This window comes from Acomys minous (genome assembly GCF_964271855.1).
Source record: "Acomys minous genome assembly, chromosome: 13".
In the NCBI taxonomy this organism is placed as follows: Eukaryota; Metazoa; Chordata; class Mammalia; order Rodentia; family Muridae; genus Acomys; species Acomys minous.
The window spans coordinates 20453683-20480975 of NC_140495.1; the positions used below are offsets into that span (position 1 = coordinate 20453683).

General features: G+C 41.6%; 1 protein-coding gene across 13 annotated transcripts in view; it reads left to right on the forward strand.

Annotated features, from left to right (window-relative positions):
• CEP63 (centrosomal protein 63) overlaps window positions 1-26811 on the forward strand; it is a 43947-nt gene extending 17136 nt beyond the window's left edge. For 5 of the 13 annotated variants that reach the window (XM_084751721.1, XM_084751724.1, XM_084751714.1 and 2 more), the window contains 10 exons: window positions 5545-5658; window positions 10100-10333; window positions 10647-10786; window positions 11689-11871; window positions 15115-15229; window positions 17423-17620; window positions 19102-19188; window positions 23412-23617; window positions 24328-24607; window positions 26492-26811. In XM_084751721.1, coding sequence (XP_084607847.1) covers window positions 5545-5658; window positions 10100-10333; window positions 10647-10786; window positions 11689-11871; window positions 15115-15229; window positions 17423-17620; window positions 19102-19188; window positions 23412-23617; window positions 24328-24607; window positions 26492-26650 — 1716 coding nt within the window. In that variant the 3' untranslated portion in view covers window positions 26651-26811. Of the gene's footprint in view, window positions 1-5544; window positions 5659-10099; window positions 10334-10636; window positions 10787-11688; window positions 11872-11995; window positions 12134-15114; window positions 15230-17422; window positions 17621-19101; window positions 19189-19791; window positions 21601-23411; window positions 23618-24327; window positions 24608-26491 lie in introns of those variants that run through there. The other 8 variants (XM_084751719.1, XM_084751720.1, XM_084751717.1 and 5 more) reach the window with 8 other exon arrangements.
• The last annotated feature ends 482 nt before the right edge of the window (window positions 26812-27293 follow it).

Consider the following 27293-nt stretch of genomic DNA (forward strand, 5'->3'; position numbering starts at 1 on the left):
TTTTGTTTTTTGTTATTATTGTTAAAATGATGGAGCATGAAATTGGCATTTAGGGTGAAGGGAGCAGGAGTAGCCAGCATGCCTGAGACTGTGTCCTGGAGAAGTTCTTAGTACTTAGCTCTTCTCATTTTGAGAAACACTGACCATCAGCTAGTAGCAGCCTTCTGTCCTATCACTGTGTCTCCACAAGTAACCAGGTAGGTGCTTAGTGACTGTGGGGAATTGTGGCCTTTTCTTGCAGAGGACACTGCACATCAGTTGGTTTTGTTTCAGTTCTCAGTTAGATAGAGCATAAGTTACAAAGGATTCTCCTCCCTCTCTGATTTTGTTTTTGTTCTGTAACTCCATGATTGCTGATAGAAGACAGTGAGTCCCCTCTCTTCTGTGTGAATTCTTCAGTGCGTTGTAACAGGCACCCTGGGTACTTCAGGGACTCAGCAGTAAGCATAGGACCTAGATCTGTATTTTACCCAGCTTGACAAATACCATTCAAGACCTTTGTGTAACTACCCCAAAAGTTTTCTACTCTGGGTGATCTGTTACACAGAAATGCTGGTATTCCTTACTGCCTGGAATTGTAATTTTTATGTTTAATATTCTTTTATGTTTCAACATTCTTATAGATTTAGAACTTAGAATCAGAGGACCACACAAATACTGCTTTCCCTCCAGCCTTCTTTACTGCTACCTTTTCTTCCAGCCCCCTCACATTGTTGTCATCAACCCCCACTACCAACCATGAGCACAGAGCCTCAGGAGCCACCTTCTGGTCCAGGTCACTTCACTGACTATGAGATGCAGTTTCAGATCAATATTATCCTCCTTAACACTGCTGTTATCATAACCTTTGAGGGTTTCCTCCATAGAGATAGCACATAACTCTCTCTAGTGCTGGAGTTTCTTGGCATCCTTTCTCTTGTAGCTATTTTGATATCCTCCTTGTCTCATCTACTTATTCCTATTGGCATTACTCAGCTCTTGTTTTTATGAGATTGTTTTCAGTAATATAGTCATATTATTTCTGCCAGTCCACGAGCATGGCAGGCCTTTCCATTGTGTGTGTGTGTGTGTGTGTGTGTGTGTGTGTGTGTGTGTGTGTGTATAAATAACTCAGCAGTGTTTTAAAGCTACTGTAAAAGAGATTGCTCTCCCAAGTTCTTTCTCATGGTGTCTGCTCAGTCATGGAACAGCTCCTGAGTGTGAAGGTCGGCTTTATATCTTGCTCCTTTCTGAAGGTGTGTGCATCAGTACTGAAGCTGTCGCATGGTGGAGTTAGAGTCTCATGTACAGAATCACTTTGTGTAAAAAAAGGGTCATTTGACTTCTTCCTTTATTTGTATCCCTTTTATTTCCTTTGGCCTTTTGCTCTAAGACTCCAAAGACTGTTGACTAACAGTGAAGAAAGTGTATGTATTTATTGATTCTTTGTGAATTTTACATTGTACATACACTCCAATCCCACTCATCTTCCCATCCTTCCATATCTGCTCTCTGCCCTTGCAAACCCCCCAAAGAAAACAAATAATAAAAACAACAAAACAGAACAAAACCCAACCCATCACCCTCACACCGTGGAAGCCGTACTATATAAACTTGAATACCCCTTTGCCCAAACAGCTTGACTTGCAAATGTTCATTATGATGAACAATTAGTCCGGTTTGGGATCTCTGGCTTCTTCTACATTACCAATAGAAAGATCCCCAATGAGGCTCCTCTCAGATACCCTGTTGTTGCCCTGTGTCATGGAGGTCCTGCAGCCTGGGTTCCACAGGACCGACCCCTTCACGTGCTCCAGCAGTTCATAGATGGGGTAGACATTAGGGTGGGCCAACTCTAAGTCTTGGGTCCGGGCCAGTTCTGTGCCCATGCCACCAGGGCCAGCTCTACAGCACTGTGTAGAGTGTCACTGGTGAGAGGCCAGGCCATGAGCCATAGTTCTTTATTGTTAGGGTTTTTTAAGGCTGTTGGATTATGTCAAAAGTCTTTTCTGCATAATTAAGAAGAGGATCATGTGATTTGTGTTCTGTTCTCAAGTCTATTAGTATGATATGTTATATTTGTAACATATAATATAGCTAATAATTTGTTATACACACACACACACACACACACACACACACACACAGTCATCCTTAACATCTTTGTAATGATGCATACTCGGTCATAGTGAATGATCTATCCTTTAAATATTTGTCTTTGCCAGTAAGGTTTGTTTCTTGTAGGCAACAAAAAGATGCTCCTATTTTTTAATCCATTCAACTGTCTGTGTGTGTGTGTGTGTGTGTGTGTGTGTGTGTGTGTGTGTGTGTGTGAGAGAGAGAGAGAGAGAGAGAGAGAGAGAGATGAATATGGAATTGTATGCACACATGTCCAGAGGAAGAAGTAGCCTGTCTTCCGTTTATCAATCTTCAGTTTACCTTTTGAGACAAGGTGTCTCAGTAAACTTGTAGCTTGCTGGCTGGCAAGCTCCTGGGATCCTACTGTTTCCTCCCTAAAACACGGAAGTTACAGGTACCCATGGTCATGCACAACTTTTTATGTGGGTGCTGAGGATTTGAACTAAGGGATTCTTGCTTTCTCAGTAAACATTCTTACCTACTGAAGTTGCAGGATTCTTGATCACCCTGAGATTATGTTGCTTATTGGAAAAACCTGTTTCTAGTTGTGTTGTGGCTCAGCCCTTTATTTCAAGAGCTTTCTGCTGCTTGAGTATGGTAAACAGGATTAAGTAAAGCTAACATTAGGTCAAGTGGTACAGAGCCACCAGTTGACAGGGAGTGAACACAGGAAAAAAAACCATAAAGAGTTCGAGGAAGTCAGGAGGATGGATAGAGAGACACATAGGAAGTAGAAGGGAGGGACATTCAGTTTGGAGCATTCCCTTTTCCTGCTGGGACGTTGGCTGAGAAGAAGGCCAGCTGGGTGTTTCTCTGCCTCTCTTAGCTTTCACCCCAGCATCTTGTTCTGGAGTCTTCATTGGTAAAATGGAGTGATGGAGATTTTGTTAAAAACAACACACTGTGACACTGTCCTAGCTCTGGGCTGTGTACTTTTGATTGGAGAATTGAGACCATTACTATTCAGAGATGTTAATGAAAGGCACTCATTCATTTCTGTCATTTTGTTGTTTGGTATCTATTATCTTTGTATTCCTCATTTGCTTATTTACTATTGTAGTGAAGTTTATTCTTTCCTGTTGCATCATGGATGTTTTATCTTTCTCTTCAGTATGTAGAGTACTTCAGTATTACTACAATGAGGTCAAGAACTCCTTTAGTTTCTGTTTACCAAGGAAAAGTTTTCTTTCTTTCTTCTAGTTGAAGACTAGTCTGTCAACAAGGGAAGCCAGGGCAGGAGCTCAAAGCTGGGTCTGCAGGCAGGAACTGAAACAGACAATGGAGGGGCCCTGCCTTCTGGTGTGCTTTCCTGACTGGCTCAAGGGTCTCTCTTACACAGCCGAGGCCATCTGCCCAAGGATGGCAGTCCCACAACAGTCACTAATGAAGACAGTGCCCCACAGACATGCCCACAGCCAGTTTGATGGAGGCAGTTCCTCAGTGGGGGTCCCCTTTTCTCACATATGTCTACTTGGTGTCACGTTAATGAAAACTAGCCAGTACAGGTAGTTCAGTGGTTTTAATAATCTGGGTTAGCAGTGTCACCTTTCAGAGCTTGAATTACATTGTTCCCTATCTTCTTGGCTTTTAGGTTTTTCTTGAGACATTTTTTATTCTGTTGGGTTTACCTTTGTGTTGGTACCTCTCTCAGCCTTGGTATTCTTTGTTTTGTATATTTAGTGTTTTAACTATAATATGATGTGGGAAGGTTTTTTCCTGATCTTGATATTTACAATTTTTTTTTTTTTTTTTTTTTTGTATCTTGATGGCTCTGTTCCCGTATTGGGGGAATTTTCAGTTGTGGCTGTGTTGAATGTATTCTCTGCCCCTTTATCTTGAGCTTCTCCCTCTTCTGTGTCAATGAGTCATAGATTTGATTTTTGTGTATATGTACATGCACATGTGTATGAGCATGCATGTGTATATGTGCATGTGCAGGGAGGGGGGAGAGCTAGAGGTCACTGTCAGTTACTCTCTACCTTACTTTTTGAGACAGAATCTCTCACTGAACCTAGTGCTCTCACTGATTCAGCTGGCCTGGCTGGCTTGTAAGCCTAAGGATTCTTCTGTTAATACTTCCTTAGCACTGGGGTTTCAAGTGTGTGCTGCCATGCCCAGCATTTTCTAGTGAGCGCTGGACTATATGCTTATCTGGCAAGCATTGTTTACATACTCAGTCATCTTGCCAGTCCTTACTTAGAGTTGATCTTTTAATGGTGTCCTGTGGCTCTTGTATATTCCCTTCATACTTTCTTTTTATCTTTATCATTGTGTGAACGTTCTAATTCATCGACCTTGTCTTCCGGCCTGAACCTCTGTTTCCAAGTTATCTGTTGCAGAGGCTTTTCAATGAGTTTTTATTTGACTCAATGAGATTTTTATTTACAAAATTTCTGTTTGAAAATTTTTTCAGTATTTCTGACTCTATTGAATTCTGCTTTCAATCCTGTACTGACTTCCCTATTTCATTTGTCTGGTTGTTTGCATCCTTTTTGAATTCCTTCAAAAGTTTGCTTATGTCATTTGATTTCATTGAACATTCTTATTCATTCATTTTAGTGTGCATGCCATGTCTGCCACCCTGTAGTTGAATGGGCTGGGTTTCAGTTTATTTTTATTAATTACTATTCCTAAATCAGTACTAGCACATGTGATAGAATGTCATATAGACAGACTGTGAATGAATGGAATAGCAGAAAGCAGACTTACAATAATTAATCTAAGGAGCAATCTACAGCTGAAGGTCTCTGGAGGACACAGAGGGAAAGATTAAGGATCTTTTCCCTTTGCTTTGCTTTATTTTGAGAAATGTTGGGCTCATTTTCATGGCATACAATTTGAAATTGCTGTTGATCAACCATTACTTTTGGATTACTTGGCTCCAGGTTATGAACACCTGTTAAAATGTAGTGCATGTTTTCCATGTTATTCAAGCTTTTGCAATTCTTCTTTGAGATAATAAAAAATTGACTATCAAAAATACTCAAAAATACTGTTATTAGCAGAATATGAAGTGAGAATTGGGCTACTGAGGTATTGATTTGGAAATCTGTTTGAATCTGTTCAGCTCCTGAGTCTGGATGTCAGCAATTTAGATGGTAAAGGAAATACTATTATTTTAGCATCACTTTTCTGAATAATATGAAGTGGTAACAGCCCTTGAGTGGCAGCAGATCTGTGAAGATGCTCCTGAGTCCACTGTCGTGGGTCTGTTTCTTCCTCCTCACCATTAGAGTGTTAACTTTAGGAAGACAGACATCCAGAGGCACAGTTTAAGCAGACATCAGTATTCCTCTGCAGCTCAGTCAGCTAAGTGAGTAATGGGGCTCCTGCTGAGGAGAAGGGAACTACTGTACCCAGGGAGTAGGAGGCTGTGAAACAACCCAGGAAGCACTTAGGTATTAAGTCCCCTGATTGCCTCCCCAGGAGTTCCGACAGAAGTCTTTGGACTGGGAGAAGCAGAGGTTGATTTATCAGCAACAGGTATCTTCTCTCGAAGCACAGAGGAAGGCTCTGGCTGAACAGTCAGAGATAATCCAGGTAGGCTTAAGCCCTCTAACAGTTGGGATTTGATTGAATCTGACCATGCACCTTCTGATGGACGCCAGTGTCTTTCTTGGATTCTCTCTGCTAACCTTTGTGTGCTAACACCCTCCCACCCCGCCTACTGTCTCCTTTTCCATTTAGTTCTGCTTCTGTTTTTCTGGCTCTACTTCTGTTTGTGCTTTGTTTGTCTCCATGACAGCTTGAGTACTTCAGCCAAGGTGCCTCAACCAGAGAGCTCAGATAGTTTGACTGGGAAGAGTCTCACTGCACTGGCATATGTCATAGTGGAAAGTAAAGTCTTTGAGGCTATAGAAATCCTTTTTCACTATAGTGGTAGGAACTTTAAAAACTAATGATGTCACTGGGCAGGCAGTGGTGGCGCACGCCTGTAATCCCAGCACTTGGGAGGCAGAGGCAGGTATGAGTTCAAGGCCAGCCTGGTCTAAAAAGTGAGTCCAGGACAGCGAAGGCTACACAGAGAAACCCTCTCTCGAAAAAAAACCACCTCCTCCAAAACCCCCAAAACTAATGATGTCAGCAAAAACTAAATAGACACTGAATTTAGGACATGTCTTCTTGGGTCATAGCCAGCTCCTTCACCTTTTTCCTTTAAAATCAAGAGCACAAAAAGGAATGACCAGAGAGAGGGGGTGAGTATCTATAGCTGTCCTCTATTATCTGTTGGATGCTTATCAGATGTGCATGTTATTTGTTGTATAACCATCTGTCCACACTGGTAGTTATCTCAGCTTCTAGAGTACCTGAACAGACTGGGTAGAGAGCTAGAAGAAGGTGTTTGTTTGTTTTTCTTTTAAGCCTTGATTTTATTTGCTGTTTTAAGCATTGGCATCTTCTTTGCCCCCCTAAAATACCAGCTGTCTGGTACAGCATTGTGAATGTTTTTGCTATGAGACTCTCCACTGAGACTTTGAAGGAGGGTCCTAAACCCCACAGAATGAAGGCGTTTTGTCATCTGCAAGAAGCTACTAGCCAAAGTGGGACAGTGGAGCCCTCTTTGGGGAGAGGGTGGGTTAGTGATGAGGGTTTAACCTGATTGAGAAGCTTCTTGTTCTTAAAGGCTGTGACACTGCTCTATTCTAATTACAGCCGTTAGACTGGGAAAGAACAAATTGAGTTTTTGCTTTTTCAATCCTCATTTTATTCATGTTGTTTGTTGATTATATATTTTTAACTCACTGCTATCAAATTACTATTGTGATTAATTCTATATAATTTAAACTTTCTTGTTAGTGAAAATGGAGTTTTTATTTCCCATTCATTCAACTAGAGCTAGAGGAAGATACCTTTAAAGAGCTGACATGTGTTATGCCTACTAAGGGTATTTGAATCATTCTTCTCATAGCTTTATTTAAAATAAAGCTATCCGATTAGTTAAAAATATTACTTACAAATGCATTTCTAGTTCTTCTTTGGCAAGCTAAATAAGAATTAAAGCTTCCTGTGACTCAGTTTGTGTCAGTCAATGCTGTATGATTATCTTTACTGAACATTTAATTAAATCTCTGTGTGCCCATTACCGAGTGTTAATAGTTGTCATCATCTTGCCAATCTTGTGTGTGAATGAGCATTCAAAATTTATAACAGGAATTGTGTCTAATTTTCTTTTCAGTGTGGTATTGAAACCAGGGCCTCACTCATGGTTGGCAAGCACTGTGCCAGTGAGCAAACTCCCATGCCATCCAGACCTGGCTTTCCATGTGCAGTTTATCAGGGTTGGAAGTTTTTCTTTTTTTGTTTTAAAGAAGGACATGACATTCAGAAGACATTTATTTTCTTTTATTTATGTGTTTGGGTGTTTTGCCTGGATGTATGTATGTGTAGCTGCTGTTGTACAGTGCCACAGAACAGGGCATTGGGTTCCTGGAACCGGAGTTACAAATCCTTGTGAGCTACAGTGTGGGTGCTGGGAACTGAACCCAGGTCCTCCGGAAGAGCAGCCCATGCTCTTGATCTTGGAAAACTAAAACTGGGTACATTTTTGCTCTTTATTTTTTGCTATTAAAATGTTACAAAGAAAATCATAGACATCATCTCATTTCAGATAGGTAAGGACTTAAAACTCCTATCGTATGACAGGATAGCACCAATATGATAAGCAATAGCAGTATAATTTAGTATTCAGCCTGCAGTTTTCTCCAGTTGTCTGAAAACTGCCCTTTAACAGTTGGCTATTTGAGGCAGAATCCAGATGAGCTCATCACATTTAGTTGATACGTGGATTAGCAGAAAATCGGGGATATTGGGCAAATCTTAGGAGAAAAAAATTGAAAAAACTTTAATCTCTTTAACATCTAAAAATAAAATGGAAAAATAGCTTCACGCTCTCTGAGTCGTGGATTTACTTGAATTTTTCTACTCAGCTATTAAAGTTATATATTCCATGCTCATTTTAGAAAAATGAGAACATCCTTTCTTTTCTTTCTTTTTCTTTTTCTTTTTTTTTTAAAGTAGTTTTGGATCTTCAAGGAAACCATTGTTACAGACAGGGAGATTGGTTAAGAACAGCATAATTGGAAGCAGCAAGGGCTTTGATTGTCCAGGGACTCCTAGTATAAAGGCCTAGTCATTGTAGCCACAGGCCCTTACCTGTCTCCCCATCAGGGCCACCTCCAGATGAGTCCATGCAGGCCACAGCATCCCTGTAGGCAGCAGCCTGAAGTGCCTACAAAGCCCTGACTGAGCTCAGTGTGCACCTCTGACCTGCTCTGTCTACTGCCCAGTGCACTTTGACTTGAAGTGCTTTCTGTCTCCCTAAGGTAAATGCCTTCTTAACGGTTTTGTTACTTTCACTGTCATTTGTGTAGTTGACATAACTCCACCTTTTATTCTGTGAAACAATGCTGAATACTTAGCAGATAAGGGAAATTTCTGGTTTCTTGAGGTAGTTCGTACATGAAAAGATAAGATTTCAAATAATATTTACCTTTAAATGCATCTGAAGCCAGCTGGTTAGGAGTAATGATAATTTAGGAGGTGTTTCTGTGATTTTTCTGACTTGTTTAGGATTGGAAGAGGTACTTATGAGATTAGTGCCTCTGAAGGAATATGTGAGTTGTACAATTTACCATCTTTTGTAGTTAGATTAAAACAGTTAAAAGAAATGTAAAACTAATTTTAATAGTATATATATTTTTAACCCAGTGTGTCAAAATATTATCAGTTCAAATTTAATACTCTTTTAAAAAACTAAATCGACACCCCGCTGCATTAGAGCCTTTTTTAAGTAGACTGTCACAGTGGACAGTACAGCCTGGGGTATCATTTCTAGTTAATGAAGACACCATCTTTTTACATGTGTGAAAAAGTAGATCAATGAAAGAAGACTGTTGATTTTCAAAACTGAGACCCTAATTCTAAAGTAACAACTGTAGACTAACTGGTTACACTGTTGCTTACCGCCACTAAAGCTCCAGCACTGAATTTGCTTTCAGACCACAGCGTCACAGAGTGACCACAGTATTGAGATTTCCCATTATGTTTTGTCGGTCCCGAGTGCTCATTTGTGCCGAGGTTTCCAGTGGAGCTCTAAGAGCTCCAGGGCTGGAGGACAGGTTAGGGATGGGATGAGCTGAGGCTCAGCAAAGGACCACAGCCCCTTTCTCCTTCTTACCCTCAGCCAGTCTGCGTTTACTTATTCTGCAGAGGGTTCTGTATGAGGTTTCCTTTGGGGAAGAAGAAGGTAGATTGTTTCTGAAAGTCTGGAGACAATTGCATGAGTAGCAGTTAGCGTTAAACCTGTGCTGAGTGTTCTATAACACACCGTTCTGGGGTCTGCTGAAAACAAAACAAAACAATTGCCTCTACCCTGAGGCCTTGAGCTCTTCTTTCCACAAAATTATTTGTCTGTGTCTTGTGCCTTCCCCTTCCCTTTTCTAGCAGCTACTTTGTGTCACCACAATATAAAGTATGAGAGTTTGGTCCGGTACTATATACAATAGAAGCTTTAAATTGGTAGCAGATGGCTTTCACAGAGATGTTTCTGTTTGAATTTCTAAATAAAATTGTCCGCCTTTTCCTTAAGGGATGTTTAAAATAAAGGAAATTTACCTTTATACATGATTTATGTCCATTTTGAATGTATAGATGAAAACCAGTCTGGACACTGCACTAAAACTTGAGAAAACCAGAGTGTGGGAAGGCAGAAGCACGTCAGGTGGCATGCAGAGCATAAGGTCAGGTCCTGAGGCCATTGCTGCAGTGGTTTTATTTGAACAGACTTCAGTAGGTACTGCTGCCGAAAGGAACTGATTTCAGATGTGCTGTATGTGCTTAAATCTGTCAGCTAGGAAACGTCCAAAAACTGATACTAGAACCAATCCTTCCTATGAGTGAATCTTTTCTTTCCTCATTGAATAAAATTATTGATTATACTTTTACCATTTCTCTTTTTGGTATTAATATCCTGTGTTTCTAGGCTCAACTGGCCAACCGGAAACAGAAATTAGAGTCTGTGGAACTGTCCAGCCAGTCAGAAATCCAGCACCTGAGCAGTAAGCTGGATCGGGCAAAGGACACCATCTGTGCCAATGAGCTGGAAATAGAGCGCCTTAACATGAGGGTCAACGACCTGATCGGAACTAACATGACCATCCTGCAGGAGCAGCGGCAAAAGGAGGAGAAACTGAGGGACTCTGAAAAGCTACTAGAGGTGTGTGTTAGGATTAGTGGATTAGGGAACCGTGTAAGTGTTTTAAGAGACACTGACTGACTTAGAACTAGCTCCCAGAGTGTTCAGCTTCCTCTGTGGGTTGAGGCTGATGGCTCAGCTCTTGATAGCTGTATTAATTCGGTCTTTCTCATAAAACGTACAGTCAGCCTCCCTGGTTGCTTTTCTCGTGAAATAGAAACATGGTAATGCTATCTGACTCTTTTTCTGGAGAATTTTGCAGGCTCTGCAGGAAAAAGAGAGAGCTAAAGAGAAGTTGTAATGATACCTGACTTTTTTCTTGAGTGTTTTGCAGGCTCTGCAGGAAGAACAGAAAGAGTTGAAGGCAAGTCTTCAGTCTCAAGACAGCTTCATCCTTGAGGCAAAAATGCAGAAGGAGAGACTGCAAACAAAATTAAAGGCAGTTGACACTCAGCTCTCAGTAGACAGCACAAGGTCTGTTTGAACCCTAAATATTATTCTGCAGGTCCATTTGAAGGCTTGGAATTGAATGTGGATTTTAATATTGATATTTTCATTTTTGTGTTTGATCATCTTGTCTTACTCAGTTTTAATTTATGAGTTAGATTTTTATTATCATAAAATTTGCATGGATGGTTTTGTCTCCTTTTCATTTGAGTCTTGAAGAGTCTGAGGATCATGAAGTTAGAAGCTCCATATTTTCTCCTCATGAATCCTGGAGAGCCTCCCTGCCTTAGGAGACTGGGCATGGTGAGGAACACCTGTCACTGAGTTAGGCCTTTTGAGAACTGATTTATTACATTGTTGTTGTTACTGTGTTTTGAGATATGATCTTGTGTATCCCAGGCAACCTTCAAAGTGACTCTGCCATTGAGGATGACCCTGAGCTCCTGGTCCTCCTGCCTTTACCTATCAAGCACTGGGATTGCCAGCGTGTGTGCCTACACCCAGCCTCAGGGCTTCATGTGTGCCACAGGAGCTCCCTACCAGATAAACTGTAAATCCCTAGCCCTGGGTGTATTTTTATATATCCATTATTGCTAAGGCAGGTTTATAGTAAAAAATAATAAACGAGCTTCCTTCTGTTTAAGTCAGACAAGCTTCTATTCTTGCCAGACTGTCTTGTAACTTTTCAGTTTCTTTGATGCAAGAAATCAAGTTTCAACAAAGTAGTTTTGCTATTTTATGTGGCTTTTCCCCTTGAAAAACATGCCAAATCCTAGTAGATTCAATTGCTGCTGACCCTGGATTGTTCTCCTGGTATTTTATTTTTTCCTTTTCCCACAAAGCAGACTACAAACTGAAGTGTTCCAAGGAGCTTAATTAAAAGAACAGTTGGGACAACAGGCTGACTTTGCATTGTTTTTTTTTGCCAGGATAAGAGAGAAAGAGCTGTTCCCTTTTTCTCCTGTCTTCTTCAGGCCTCTGGAAGACTGTAAGTTGGAAAGGAAGTACACCTCTCAAGGGCAGGGAGGCTTGGATAACGTGCTCCCCCGCTTGGACTTCAGCCACACCAGTGAAGAATTGCTGCAGGCAGAGGTGACTCGGCTTGAAGGCAGGTAGATAATTAGCTACACGCTTAAAACTTCATGTTGTTCGGGTGAACTTTGATCTTCATATTGACTCAGTAAAATAACACAGTCGTGGAAAATAAAGTTGTTTTTTTCTCTCTAGCATTCCTAGTTCTCTGAAAAATACATAAAGAGTGTCCTGTCTGTCTGCCAGTCGGCCTGCACCTGTGCCTCTGTCTGCTGAGAGGTCTGCCACTGACTTGTCCTGCCACGATTCCTCTCTTGGGCTTTCTTCAAGATGGCTTATATGGTCAGAAAGTGTTCTGTGATCTCTTCCGTGCTGAAGACAGTTAAACCCCTTTAAACCTTTCACTCCATCAGAATACTCTTTTTTTCTCTGTTCTTCAAAACCAATATCTTGAGGATTTGTGTATTCTGACTGTCCTTACTTCACCCTTTACCCTGTTAGGCCCCTTCAGCTCAGCCCCTTTCCTCGCAACTGCCTCACTGAAACTGTTCTTGGAGCGGACACAGTGGGCACATGTTGTTTGATAGTATGATTTAGATTTTCTTGGCTGTGAATTGATGCTAACTAATGGCACAGTATTTGGTGTATAGTATAAAGCACAGCATAGCGTACCATAGGCGGCATAGTGCAGCACAGCATGGTACAGTGTAGCATAGCATCCTACACAGCATGGTGTGGCAGGGAATGCTTATTTTGGCCATGCTTACAAACTTCGTTTTGTTTATCATATTTGTAAATTTTACTGAGAAGAGTTTGATATTTTCTTTTAAACTCAATTGTCATAATTGCTTGTTTACTAATTTGTGTGTGCAAAAGATAAAATATTTATATAAACTATTAGCCTTTAGGCCAACAGAGAACAAGAAGAAATGCCATTTGACACTTTTTAGATTGTCTTTATGCATTACATCCTTTTGTTTTCACATTGCTGTTTTTGGAGAGTGCTACTATTCTGTGTGCTTTCTCTGCACACCCTTCGGCTTTAGACCTTTTAGAGTACCCGAGGCAATCATGATTAGATTAAGGTGTATGTGTATGCTGAGTCAAAGCTTACTATTATGCTGCTGCTGCTGCTGTTTTTGAGACAGGTTTTCCCTGTGTAGCCTTGGCTGTCCTAGAACTCTCTTCTGTAGTTTATAGTGGCCTTGAACTCAGAGATCAACCTGCCTCTGCCTTCCAATTGCTGGGATTAAAGGCATGTTCCACCCACCATACTGGGCTAAATAAAGCTTATGAGTCTGTTGATATTGAACAAAAATTATGTTTTTAATTATAATATTTTCCCTCCTGATCAGGCTTCTGATAATCTTCACTGTCTTGTCCGGTTCAGAACTGTCCCTATGGATTTGACCTTCAGTGTATACAGAACACCTCAGCCCCTTCAGGCCCCACTTTCCCCATGTGTGGCTAGCACAGTGTGGTCTATGATTTTACTCCTCTGTTAGCCTCAGTGCTTAGCACATTGTAATCATGCTAAATACTAAATAAGTACAAATTTTAGAATTTCTGAAAACAAATTAGAATGGATAAATAACAGTTTTCAGTAATAATGCCGTAAATCTTTTTCTTTGAAAAATCAGGTGGACAAAAGAATCGTCTTAAACGATTTGTGGTGTTCAGTTTGTATTGCACCTAAAACAGGAAAGGGAGAGTCTAATAGATGTTTTTGTGCTGTTGCACTACAAAGATGATATATGTATTTTTACTTCATGTGCATTGTTGTTTTACTTGCATGTATGTCTGTGTAAGGATTTCAGATTCCTCTGGCATCTGAGAACTGGAATAAGAGATGGTTATGAGCTGCTCTGTGGGTGCTGGGAACTGAAGCTCTGGAAGAGAAACCAGGGTTCTTAAACTGCTGATCCATGTCTTCAGTCCCCAAAGATGATAGTTTTGATTGATAACTTATCTGGCAAGTTGGCTATGTTTATGAAACAATACAGTACCAAGCTTTTGTAGAACAGTCTAGAAGCATGTGCTGTAGGGGTTAAGAGCTAATGACTAAGTTTGGCAGGAGTAAGAAGTAAAATATTTTAATCATAGAATTTTCCATTTCAGAGATAAAATATTCATGTTAAAGGACTTGAGGAATTTAAAGTAGAAAATTCTAGAAAAAAATTACCTTCAAGTTATAAACATTGAAAATTAATTATATAAGGTGATTAGGGGAATGAGGACTGGGGTGACTGTAATTAGATAAATGTTGATTTAGTTCATGAGAAGGTATTGGCCACCAAGGGGTAGGGGAAGGAGGTGCTTTGTGCTGAAAGGAGGATTGTGTTGACACAGGAAGCAGGTGTGGAGCCTGGCACATGGTAGACAGCAAAGCTTAGCAGTTAGGAACAAAAAGATCCTGTGGGACAGGAGCAGTGCAATGAGAGGCATGTTGCCTCTGGCTCTTATACCTCAGAAGGATGGGCTCTTGAGTAAGAATGAGTTGGGCATACTTTAATTCTTGTGGGTTTTTTCTTTTTTTTTTTTTAAGATTTATTTACTTATTTATTTATTTATTATGTATACAGCGCTCTGCTTGCATGTATATCTCAGGCAGAGGAGGACATCAGATCACATTATAGATGGGTGTGAGGCACCATGTGGTTGCAGGGGATTGAACTCATGACCTCTGGAAGAGCAGACAGTTCTCTTAGCCGCTGATCCATCTCTCCAGCCCCTGTTTTTGTTTTTATTTTCCCCAATATTTATTTATTTTACATTCTATGAGTGCTCTATCTGCATGTACACCTGCATGCCAGAAGAGGGCATCAGATCCAAGTATAGATGGTTGTGAGCCACCATGTAGTTGTTGGAAATTGAACTCAGGACCTCTGAAAGAGCAGACAGTGCTCTTAACTGCTGAGCCATTTCCCCAGCCCATTCTTGTGGCTTTGTATATTATGGCATGTGTATCACCAAGGGTGACAGGATTTGAGCCTGTTGTGACAGTTCTGGTGGCTTTTCCTCTCTCATACAGCTAAAGCAAAACCATTAGTAAAGTTGCTGGTGTCTTTATAAATCGGTAACTAGTGGAGTTTAAACCAGGGGAAAGAAGTAGAGAGGTAAACACAAAAGTCAAAACCATCTCAACGTTTTAGGATGGGTTTGCTGCATTGGCGATAGTGGAATTGGTAGTGTCTTTTAATACAGGGTATGAAGTTTAAGATATTACTAGGATGTGTCTTGGGCATCAAGAAGGTACATTTAGATAATCCATCTTATGGATTTCAGGAATTTTACTTACTTGTGGTTGTTTTTCTGCCATATAGTTTGGAATCTGTGAGTGCAACATGTAAACAGCTGAGCCAAGAACTGATGGAAAAATACGAAGAGCTGAAGAGAATGGAAGGGCATAACAATGAGTACAGGACAGAGATAAAAAAGGTGAAACCCTGTGTGCCTGGGGTCACAAAGCTGGATGTATTTGTGGACCGAGGGGTGGGGTGGGAGGTGATCAGTAAGAGAAGTCTGTTCAGGAGGCTGTGTGATGTCAGTGGAAGAGCACCAGGTGTGCGCTGGGTAGAGGCTGTGGGAAGCAGCCGCTCAGTGGGAGAAGGAGGGGATAAGAGGATGCTGGGGATATAACCAAAGTACATTGTCTATATGGATGAAATCATAAGTCAGCAGTTAAAAATGTAATTGAAATGTGTTCACTTTGAACTTTAAAGCTTTATTTTAAACAAATCATATTGTTGCTTATAAAAAGATATGTGACTTATCATTTAATATTTATTCATTGGGTAAAGATAAATGTATATTTTCTCTGTGCTATGAAGTATTTAGTGTCCTTACTAGATGTTGAGTTATTCAGAGCTTTTTAATTAAAGGGTCCTGTCTTCAGGTGTGCTGGTATACTGCAATCCTAGCACTTGGGAGGCAAAGACACAGGATTCAGGGGTAGTGTGGGCTATACTAGATTGTATCAAAATGCCAAAAATAACCTTTAGTGCTCTTGGGGCTGGAGAGATGGCTCAGAGGTTAAGGACTGCTCTTCCAGAGGCCCTGAGTTCAATTCTCAGCAACCACATGGTGGCTTGTAACCATCTATAACGTAATCTGATGCCCTCTTCTGGCATTCAGGTGTACATGCAGGCAGAGCATTGTCTACAACATAAATAAATAAATCTTAAAAACAAAACAATACAACAAACAAACCAAAAAACAACTTTAGGACTCTGACTGTCCTTTTTATTGACATTTATTTACCTGTTATTTGAGGCTTGATCTTGTTTTGTAGCCCAGGTTGGTCTCAAACTCACGATCCTCTGGCCTTTGAATTCTAAATATTGAAATTAGAGGTGCCTGTCAGTATACTTGGCTTAATTTGTGTTTTTCATTACTTCTTGATTATTACTAGTTCCTATATGTGGATGTGTGTATGCATGTATACATATACCATATGTGTGTGTAGAGAGCCCAGAAGTAAACATTAGGTGCCTGCCTATTGTTATCTTTCCCCATGCCCCCACCCCTCTCCCCCCACTTTGAAACAGGGTTTCTCAGGAGCTTCCGCTACTGGTTGATGAACCTGCCTGGCCAGTGAGCTCCAGGATTGACTGTGTCCACGCTCCCTCTCTCCCGTGTATACAAACTCCCAAGGTGAATTTTACATGAGTGCTAGGGATCTAGCAAGGTCATTATGCTCCTGCTGCAGGCATGTTATAGACTGAGCCATCTTCCTCAAAGGCTTTTGCTCCTTTCTCCCTCTTTTCTTTCTGTTATTTATCTTCTGTGAGACAGAAAACCAGATAAATAAACAAACAAACAAATTTCAGTTTGTGGCTGTAAAAAGAATGAAAGTCTATGTACACTGGACATGGACTTTGACATTGACATTGATTCTCTGTGTTTGAGTAACCCAGTGCTCCTCTGAGATCTAATACATTATTTTGAGTTTAACCACCGCACCTTTAGAATAGTTATATAAGTTGGTAAATTGCTGATTTTCTGTATATTTAATCTGGGAAAAATTTCATGCCTTGAAATAAGATAAACATTAGCTTTATTAATGTTTTGTATATTTTCTTTGTTACATAATGTACATTTTAAACATTTATTTGTCAGTTCTATACATATGTACTATGTATTGCTATCATATTCACCTCCATTACCCGCTGATGTCCTCTACTCCTGCTGATGTCCCTTTCCCACCTAACCTCCCTCCTACTCTCACTTTGTTTTCTTTTAGGCTACTAAATGAGTTAGGGTTGCTGACATGAATACTTGTGGGGTTATTTACTGGAGCAGTTTACCAGTGACAATACCACTGAAGAAGTGACACACCTTACTTGGCAGCCATTAGCCATGTGCCTTTCTCTCTAAAGACTCTGTTTTTCTGGAGCCTTGTGCATGCTAGGACATGCTGTACCATAACTTTGTTTGTTGAGATGGGGTCTTCTTGTGCAGCTCAGTCTGGCCTAGAAATGACTGGCAAGAGCAGGCTGGTCTCAATCTTGGGGTCTTCCTGTCTCTGGCTCTGCCTCCTGAGTGCTAGAATTCCTGCTGTGCACTATCACATGCCTGCATTCTAAGTACTTCGTCTGAACTCCTGGTGTTTTCTTTTGTGCCTCTCTGTAGTTGAAGGAACAGATTTTGCAAGCTGACCAAACCTATAGTTCTGCACTGGAAGGAATGAAGCTGGAAATCTCCCAGCTAACTCGGGAATTACATCAGCGAGATATCACAATTGCTTCTGCCAAGTGTTCTTCCTCAGACATGGAAAAGCAGCTGAAGGCTGAGAAGCAGAAGGCAGAAGAAAAGGCCTTAGAACATAAGGTAAAGTCCATTTGAAGCCCTCCCCTTGATGTGTGCCTGCTGGTTTTCAAACAGTGAATTTATTCAAGGACTAACTCCCACATTCACTTCAGTGAACTTTAAGTAGACACCTGCTTTGGGCTGGTTAGCAAACACTGTAGTAAAGGTTGGGGGGCGGTCAGCTGGGATACAGACAAGGAAAATGTGGGCAAGGTAGTGGGAGCACAGCGAGGCGTGGCAGATCTAGAGGGAAGGCCTGCAAGTGGAGAGTGAGTAAAATGGAAGAGCTGCATGATTACAAGATGTGGGTGGCCTGAGCAGTGGACAGTAGCCATAGAGGAAATGGGCGTGTTCTGAAGATAATGGGCTGCACAGTTGGCTGGCTTTCGTGTCTTATTGGACTAGGGTAACAGAGGAGACAGTGGAAGAAGCTGTTGCTGAGAAATTAAGCTCAGGCAGCTGAGTAATACTCGGTAATGAGACAGAAAATAGTTGGGGAGGGTGCTGCATTTCTTGGAAGATGCTTACGATAGGGAAGCTATTGTGTGACACATTCGATTTCAGATAAAACCTCAACTTTTATATGGAAAAATTGGTTAGTAAACTCCACAGAAAGCCTGAAATTCAAGGGCTAGTCATTTAGCTGTGAAATCACCCCCTTTCTCCCCAGATAGAGAGACTCTAGTGAAAAGGCAACCGAGTATGCACAGGAGTGACTTGGATCACACTTAGGACATGTCTCGGTTTGGGTGAAACAAATAGTGGGATGGAGCTTCAAAGAAGTAGCAGTGAGGAAGTACCACAGACAGCTTCTGCTGAGGAAGAAGACAGAGAAAGAAGGCAGGAATCTTTTCATAGAGATAGTCAAGCAGAAAGTCTCAGCAGGGTGAGTGCCAAAAACAAATGAGCGTTTTATGAAAGTGTAGCTCACATGGTGTTGGAAGTGGAAGGTAGATCAGAGGTGGAAGCAGGGTGTAGCTAAGGGCCTTCCCCTGACCTGAAACTTCATCATTGAGTGTGACATTTAATCACACGCGTGCTGGTTCACCGGCTAACATATTTGACACATTCTTTTAGAAGTATGTGTGAGGCCTGGGAGATGCTCAGTGGTAAAAGCCCTTGTTCTGCGAGCATGGGGACCTGCATTCGGACTCCCAGAACCTACATAAAAGCCAGGCATGGCTACATGCTCTGTTCTGTGACCCTAGTACAGGGGGATGGAGGGCCGGCCAGAAACAGGTGGGGTCTGGGAGCTTGCTGGCTCTGCTTTCTGTATACATACATGGCAGGCACACTTGTGTTCTCATGTGCATGCAACACACACACACACACACACACACACACACACACATATACCATATGTACATAGGTTTTTAAGAGTTTATATGCATGGAGAATATAGACTAGACTATACTAGTAAAAGTTATCTATGGAAAAGCTTTGTAAGATATGTTTGATTTATGTTCCCTCTGTCCCCCCCCCCCCCCCATTTCCTTTTTCAGGAGATTCTGAGTCAGCTAGACTCTTTCAAGTTAGAGAATCGCCGTCTTTCTGAAACAGTAATGAAGCTGGAACTGGGCCTGCATGAGGTACACACATAGATACTCAGGCTTTGTGCTTTTGAAGCTGCTAAAAGTGGCTTTGTTAATATTGATGTTAAAAGGAGTTAGAATTAAACTAGTGGGACAGTCTCAAATGAAGTCAGGCATACTACTGCCAGAGGACATTTCTGCTGTAGCAATAAGATATGGTTGCCGTGTGTGATAAGATGCATATGCAGTCTGTGTTCTCAGCAAGTAGAGTATCTGCACAGGGGTCAGCACAGTGTTGGCTGTGGTACGACATGGATGTTGGGTGCTGGGTTAGTACTGTTATTGTGCTCACTGTGTATTATAAAGCATATCATCTTTCAAGTAATTTATTTTTTTATATCTCTATGAGACATAATTCATTTACTCAAATATTCTAAAATATTTAGTAAGTGCTAGATTGAACACAGGATGAATAATCAAATTCTCGACTCTAAAGACATTACAGTAATTTAGTAGAGAACATGAGAAATATATATATAAGCTACTGTGAAATCAGAACAGGATTGGCTTACAGAGTGATGTTCTTTAGACACTTTATTACAAAATTCTTATGATTTATAAAATGATACATCTATTCTGACCCATCTTTTTTTGGTGTAGGTCAAATGTCTGAACTTCCAGGGAGTAGTCTGCCTCCAAAAAGATGCATAGTCACTCCAGGCTCCCTATTTGCTCCCAGGTAGTTGCAGTTTCAGTCATGGAGGCTGAGACGGAAGAAAGTGCAAAAGGCTAGAAGAACACTTTATTTCAACTAGAAAAATGGGGACTGTTTTTATAATGTTTCAGATGGGTTAAGATTCTCTAAGCATCATGAAGCCATTGAGGATTTTACAACATCAAAGTGTAAAATTTCTGGATGGCAAAAGACTTCATTTAAAAAGACTAATAATAGAAGCAGGTATGGCAGCTCATGCTTATAATCCCAGCTCCTTGGGAGACTGAGGCAGGAGGTCCAAGAGTTCAAGGCCAAACTGAGCAAGACCCTATCTCAGAACCAAAGTAGCAACAGAAGGGCTGGGGGTGTATGTAGCTTGGAGGAGAACGCTTGCCTAGCACAAGGCTTGGATTCATATCTGTAGTATTTCAAAAGAAGGAAAAACCAAACGAGTAGACAAGGAGAAGTAATCTATAAGCAGACACGACACAGGCTATATAAAGTGCCAACAAATAAGAATATCCTACAAAGATAAGAGGAAAGAGATCCAGTAGGAAAAGGGCAAAGAACTAAGTAGATATTTCATAGAAATTTGAATTCAAGTGAGCACAGGAAGCTGTTCAACTTCCCTAATAACAAAAATGTTTAAAAACAAGAATATTTCTTGCCAACAGGCTTGACAGTGATTTAAAAAGCTAATATATGCCTTTGGTGGCAGTTTTTGGAGAATGGGCTTTCCCCATGCACATCGATATTGCCTTCGGGACAGTTGAGCCATGGACATTAGGCTTTGTTGATACATGCGGCCCCAAGTTGACCTGGGTATTTACATCTGTGATGTTAGTTGTCATGCTCTTCAGTGTCCTCAGCCATTTACATCCCCAGAGAACCCATCTTGTAGGAGTTCAGAAATGGACACAGCAGCTATTGTGAAATAAACTGGTTACTTAAATGGTTGATTTGTGATTACTTAAAGGATATGCTGTCATTTAAGACAGCAGATGGAAATATTCATTCAACTTTGCTGCCACTTCACATCCCTTTAATATTATAATGAAAGAATTTTTTTAAAAGCACAAATTCGTATGCATGAGAAAAAGCTAGAGGTGACCAAACATTTAAACTTTTTAATTTGTTTTCATTTTTGTGTGTGTGGTGGGAGCTTGTGTGCATGCGTGCATGTGTTTATGGAAGTTAGAAGCTGATACAGGCTGACTTCCTTCCCACTTTATGCACTGAGGCAAGGTCTCTCACTTACAGCCCAAACTTGCCAACTGGGCTGGCTAGCCAGCTTGCTCCAGAGATCTTGTGTGCTCTTTCTAAGTCCTAGGATTCCAGGCAGTCCACCATGTCCACTTGGTCAGCATTTACGTGAGTGGTGTAGCTCTGAGCTCTGATCCTCTTGCATGGCAGGTACTTTACCAATTGAACCATCTTCTCAATACCATAGCTAAGCATTTTATAAAGGAGGTAAAAGATGGAGAGAGCCTGGGTTGGGGGACACTTGGCTAACCAGAGGCTGGCTTAATGACTGGGTGGATAGACAATAAATGAATGGGTTAGTGGTGAGTGAGTAAACAGATGAGCAGATAGGAACATGAGTGAGAGTAGAGACAAGAAAGGACTTTGCATGCCCTGATAAAGCTAATACCGAGTGAGGAGTAATTCATGAAGTAATCTGATTTACACTACAGAGTCCTTTAGACGTGCCATTTGGCCGTATTAGACTTAGAGACCCTTATATGGTGCAGCGGGTCCCTGTTCATACTGAGAACTGAACTTCCAGGAATGTTAAAGCCAGACTGTGCCCAGAGTTCTGAGGAGCTGAACTTCTGAACCCTGATGGGAACACTGACCCTTCTTTACCTGCTCAGTACATGCCTGCTACCCAGTTGCCATGCTACCTTCCCACCCATGTACCTGGAGCAATCGTTAATAAAGTAGTAACTTTTGGAGACTTCAGAAAGATGCATGGAAAAGACAAGTGTTACCTCTTTTTAGGTATGTGCAGTGGTTTTCAACCTTTCTAATGCTTCAACCCTTTAATATAGCTCCTCATGTTGTGGTGACCCCAGTTATAACATTGTTTTTGTTGCTACTTCATAACTGTAATTTTGCTATTGTTATGAATCATAATGTAAATAGAGATAGAGGTTTGCCAAAGGGGTCATGACTCATAGGTTAAAAAACTCTGGTTTAATGATTTTAGACATCTAAGTCGTAAAAGTCCTGCCCGTTTTAGCTTTTTCTGGTTTCAGAGTTTTATACAGTGTTAATAATATCTGTACAAATTATCAAAACATAATTATTAGGATGTGCTTTTTTCATGTTACCACCTAGGAAGGAGTAATTTTTCAAATTAATTATCTTAATGAAAGCAGCAGTTCTGATTAGTATTGGCCATTTTAAAGATGGGTGGGTAGTAGTTGACAGTGTAGCCCATGTCCTACATCTACAAAGATGGGTAGTGATTGATGGTGTAGCTCTGTGTCCTACAACTACAAAGGTGGGCAGTAGTCGACGGTGTAGCCACGTGTCCTACAACTACAAAGATGGGTGGTAGCTGACAGTGTAGCTGCAAATACACTTCTCTGAGATACTGTGAAACATGGGCGGCTACTGAGAGATCTGTAATCCTAGTTTACAGGTGTATTTATACCTTTGTGACTTTGGCAGGTGAGTTATGTTTATCAGAACTCTATTGACCAGCTTACTTTCAGTTTTTCTTTATAGAAAATGAAATAAGTTAAACTGAAGATCACCATAATTTAACAATTTATTTTTATTTTATGTGCATTGGTGTTTTGTCTGTATGTAGTCTGTGTGAGAGTGTTAGATCCTGGGGTTATGGACAGTTGTGAGCTGCCATATGGCTGCTGGGACTTGAACCTGGGTTCTCCAGAAGAGCAATCAGTGCTTTTAACCACTAAGCCATCTCTCCAACCATAATTTTGTAGAATGCTAATTAAAATGTATCATTGGGGAAAAAAAGTAGAGCTGTATTATCAAGAAATGAGGTGTATGGTCACAGAACTAAAACCAGTTCACGGTAGGAGTTTCTGTCATACACTTGAGTCCTGCGTTTGTGTTGCTAACTTTATATAAAAGTAGGTGTTTAAGATGAGAAGGTATTTATTTAAAGGCTACTAATAACCCTTTTGGCCACAGTTCTCTTTAGAACCTCATGTTTACTTGATTTCCTTCCGCAGGTACTCTGTGTGGGGTAGGGGTAGAGCGGGGAGAGGGCCCCTCATTTTTCTCTAAGAAGAGACATGGCTATCATATTCTTGATTTCCCTGTCTCTGATTCTTGAAGCTTCCCTCTGTTCTGGTTCTGTCCCTTGGATGTCCATGTACAGGAGGAAGCCATCCTGCCTGTAACTTTCTCCCTTCCTGATACCTTTTCTATGTTCATCTTAAGAGGCTTAAGACAAATCTTTACTTTCTCTAAGTAAAGCCATAGACTTGTTAAAAGTAAAACAGAAAATGCTCCAGCCAGCACCACTGTAGATTGATGATAATTACTCCCCAACACACGAGTGATTCTAGTATTCTTTTTTTATCAGGCGAAAGAGATTTCCCTAGCAGACCTTCAGGAGAACTATGTTGAGGCATTAAATAAATTAGTATCTGAAAATCAACAACTACAGAAAGATTTGATGAGCACCAAATCTCAGCTGGAGCATGCTACTCAAGTGTGCAAAAAAAAAGATGGCAGGATCTTTAAACCAGCACACAGCAGAGCAGCCGAGTCCACGAACGCAGAGTTTAAGTAAAGTTTCTTAAAAGCCTCCTTGAAGTGTGTGTGTTACAGTGTGGTTTTCTGCTGTGAGGAGACCTGGCTTAGAGAAGTGCCGTCCTCACAGGCGCGGGTTTAATTCCGACTACAGTGCGTGCATGCGGCTCAGGTGGCTCTGCCCTTGTTTCATCACAGCTTCTGCTCTGTGCACCCTGGATGTAGGTGTAAACACCAGCTTGTCCCCAGAGCCTTTTTTGCTGCCTCCTACCATGGCTATCCAACCTGTTTCTTAAGAATTAAAACGTGGCTTTTTATCAAAAGCATCCATTGTATTTTTGATCAATTAATTTTAAGTCATTCCCTTAAGAAAGGTTCATTCAATGAGAAGCCACCTGGCTTCAGTTTGTTCTATGTAGCTTGTATGTTTTCCTACCAGAAGCCTTTGTTGGTGCCCCCAGCCCCACTCTCAGCCACTGTGACATTACATGCTTTCTCTGGGCGTGGGGCTGCCCTGGCCCTCATCAGAGTCTCAGTGGTGTGTCTGGCATCTGCTGTGGTGGAAACATGAGAGCAGAGCCTGAGTGAGTGGGGAACACTTGTCCCAAGCAGACTGTTCATTTCTAAGCAATAGAGCCTTGCTGCTTAGCCTCCTAACGTTCAGATAAACATGCTTCTTTGAGCATTTATTGGGAAGAAAAGTTGCTACAATTTTTATTTATTTTGTTCTCTAATCTGCTATCCAGACCAACCTATGGCCAGCACAGACATGATGGACTAAAGACTGAGCAGTTCAAAACAGGTCACCACTCGCCTCCAGGACAGATGTTGGATAGCATAGACCCCATGGCCAGGGGCTCCAGCCCCTTGAGTTCTCACATCAGCCCTGACAGCTCCATCGTCTCTCTACCTTCCAACTTTCTGTGTCACGCCCACTCTTTGCCTTCAGTGCTAGATATAAATGATGCCAACTTTTCTGACAGTCTGTCTGACTGTATGAATGACCAGGAGGAGGTTGTATCTTCGGTATGAAAACTTTCTGATCTTTATCTTTATTTTTAGTAAGGAGGGTGATTTTTTTTCTTACTGGGTCCCAGTCAGTACCCTATATTATTTCACACACTTCCAGCATGCAGTTTTACTTATGAAGGTACATTCAACCAAGATGACTTCAAACTCCAGTTCTGTGATCTTTACAATATGAGTATAGGTATTCGTTGACGTTGGCTGTACCTTCCTGCCTGGCTTTCCTAGAGAGGGCTGACTGTGCTGAGGTTACTGACTCAGGGACTGTTTCTGGATACTGGGGAAGTCCCATAGCATGGATGGTGAGGAAGGAAGAGTGGGCCTGTTGGGAAGGGGCTTGAGGCAGGGCGTCGAGGGCGGTGCCTGTCAGGTGTGCAGAGCTTGCTGTGGGTTCCTGTGATAGCCCTGGTTGCAGAGACTGTCGTTGACCCTGTGCTGGCCCCTCATCCCACCGCTAGGCTCTACTGTTCTTTGCCCTCTGTAGGGAAGTACTTGTGTTGGGCCTGTTGACAACTGTGGTTGCATCCTTGAGAAAGTTAAGTAACCTTAGTTAGTTTTTTTTCCCTCCCTTTTCTTTGAGACAGGGTCTTACTATGTAATTCTGGCTGTGCTGGAAGTCACTATGTAGACCAGGCTGGCCTCGAACTCAGAATTCTGCCTGTCTCTGCCTCCTGAGTGCTGGGATTAAAGGCATGTACCACTATGCCCTGGTGTTTGTTTGTTGGTTTGTCTTTAGAAATGTGTCAGAAATTCCCTGGAAAGATTTTTCTTTAGTTTTCAAAAAAAAATGCCCATTATACTTAAACATTGTTTAAAAAAAAAAATAACAGCCTGGAAAGTAATGTTCTTCCTAAGTCTGGCAGCTAACCTTCCCTGACCTGTGATGTTGCAATTTTCACAGATGTCACTCTTTCCCATTAATGTGAGCATCGTGTGCTTTCCTTCAGAAGTACCCGGGTATTTGGTAGTATCTCTCTACTGGGCCAATACAGTTGATTCTGCCTAGTCAACAATTGCCTGTTTGCCTGCCCACTGAACTTTCCTGTTGGCCTGCTGTGCCCATGTGTGGACATCCACAGAGCAGGAGAGCTGACTTCCACGTTCCTAACGGAGGTAGCAAAGGTGGCCTTGTTGTGCATTCCCATCTCAGTGGTCACATGATGATGGCGGGTAGCACCCTGAACCTCAATTCCAGCACCAGTTAGTGTGGGAGCCTTGGGAAAGTAATTTCTCCCATCAGAAATTCATTTTTCTTTTGTCTAGTGGAGACAAGAGAATATCCCAGGCTGTATGTATGTCTATACTGTGTGTGTTTATTTCCCCTGGAGGCAGGGATTTGTGCCAACTCAGCATTTAAGGTGACTTCACAATGTGACAGTAAACGAGGGTGAGCCGCATGTGCTCGATTTTCTGTATTACCTTCAAGATCTGAAACATCACTAGAAACCAAGAGTTGCAGATCAAAGAGTGGAGTTTTAAGAAAGGAAAAAATATTGATTTTTAACTGGCATTTAATTTGTTTTCTGTAGGTTTTCAGTGCTTTAAAGTGAGAGTAACATTCAGGGTTTTGAAATAGCAGGCATTGGCTGTGTTCTTCTCTAGGTCGCAGACAGGCATTCAATTCGAGCTGAGATACTCTCAGACTAGTGATGACCTTTTCTATACCTGTTTCACACTTCATGGACACTGCTTGGATCAGAAAGAAAGAGATCTGTGGTGCAATGTTTTCAGAACTTACCTTTTTTTCCCCCTTGGCATTAAGATGAAAATATCTCTTCAGAGGAAAAATTCACCCTTTAACTTGCTAGGCAGAAAATATCACAACTAATGTCAAGGCCTTCTTCCCTGCTTCCTAACACTTGTCACGATTTGTCCCTCTCCCAGTGCTCGCTGCCCGTCTCTCCTCTGGGATCAATAGCTACCAAGTTCCTAGCAGAGGAGGAGCTGAGGTCTCACCATATTCTAGAGCGCCTGGATGCCCACATTGAAGAACTGAAGCGAGAAAGCGAGAAGACGGTGAGGCAGTTCACAGCCCTCGCGTAGCCCAGACAGCCCCGCACAGAAGACTTGCTTATAAAGTTGTAGTGAAGATGACGCCTGCCAGAGCAGTGGAGAAGAATCTGCAAAGCAGCCACTTAGGTACTGAGTTTGAAGGACTGATTCCAGCAGTAATTTGTGAGAATAAACCACTTTGCAGGCTTTGTCACATGAATATTTATTACCACAAAGCAATACTTTTTCTTTCTGACTTAAATGTGAATAGCTGTGTACTAATTAAAATAAAGATTTTACTATACAGTTGAAAAATAAAGTAACCACAGAGCTTCCCTGAAGGGAAGTATGTAGTGGGAGCTGGGCTGTGAAGTCACTAGCTGGCTTCTAACACTTCTTCACCATGTCAAGTGCAAGTCTGGCTGGAGATGTGTCAAGGGGCCATGGTGAAGTCCTTGGCAAGGACTTGCTACCCTACCCTGAACCAGGAGACAGGGCGGCATACAGTCAGAGTGGACTTTGTGTATGGACTTTGTGTATGGGACATCCAGTGTGGATGCTGAGCACTTGCATGCTGAGGGAAAGGTCAGATGGGAGGGGGAGGGTTTGACAGCCAAGGAGGGCTCAGAGAGAAGGGAGCAGGATTCTTGCAGCTGAGGGTGCCAGGAGCCAGACAGTGCAGGAAGTGGAACGT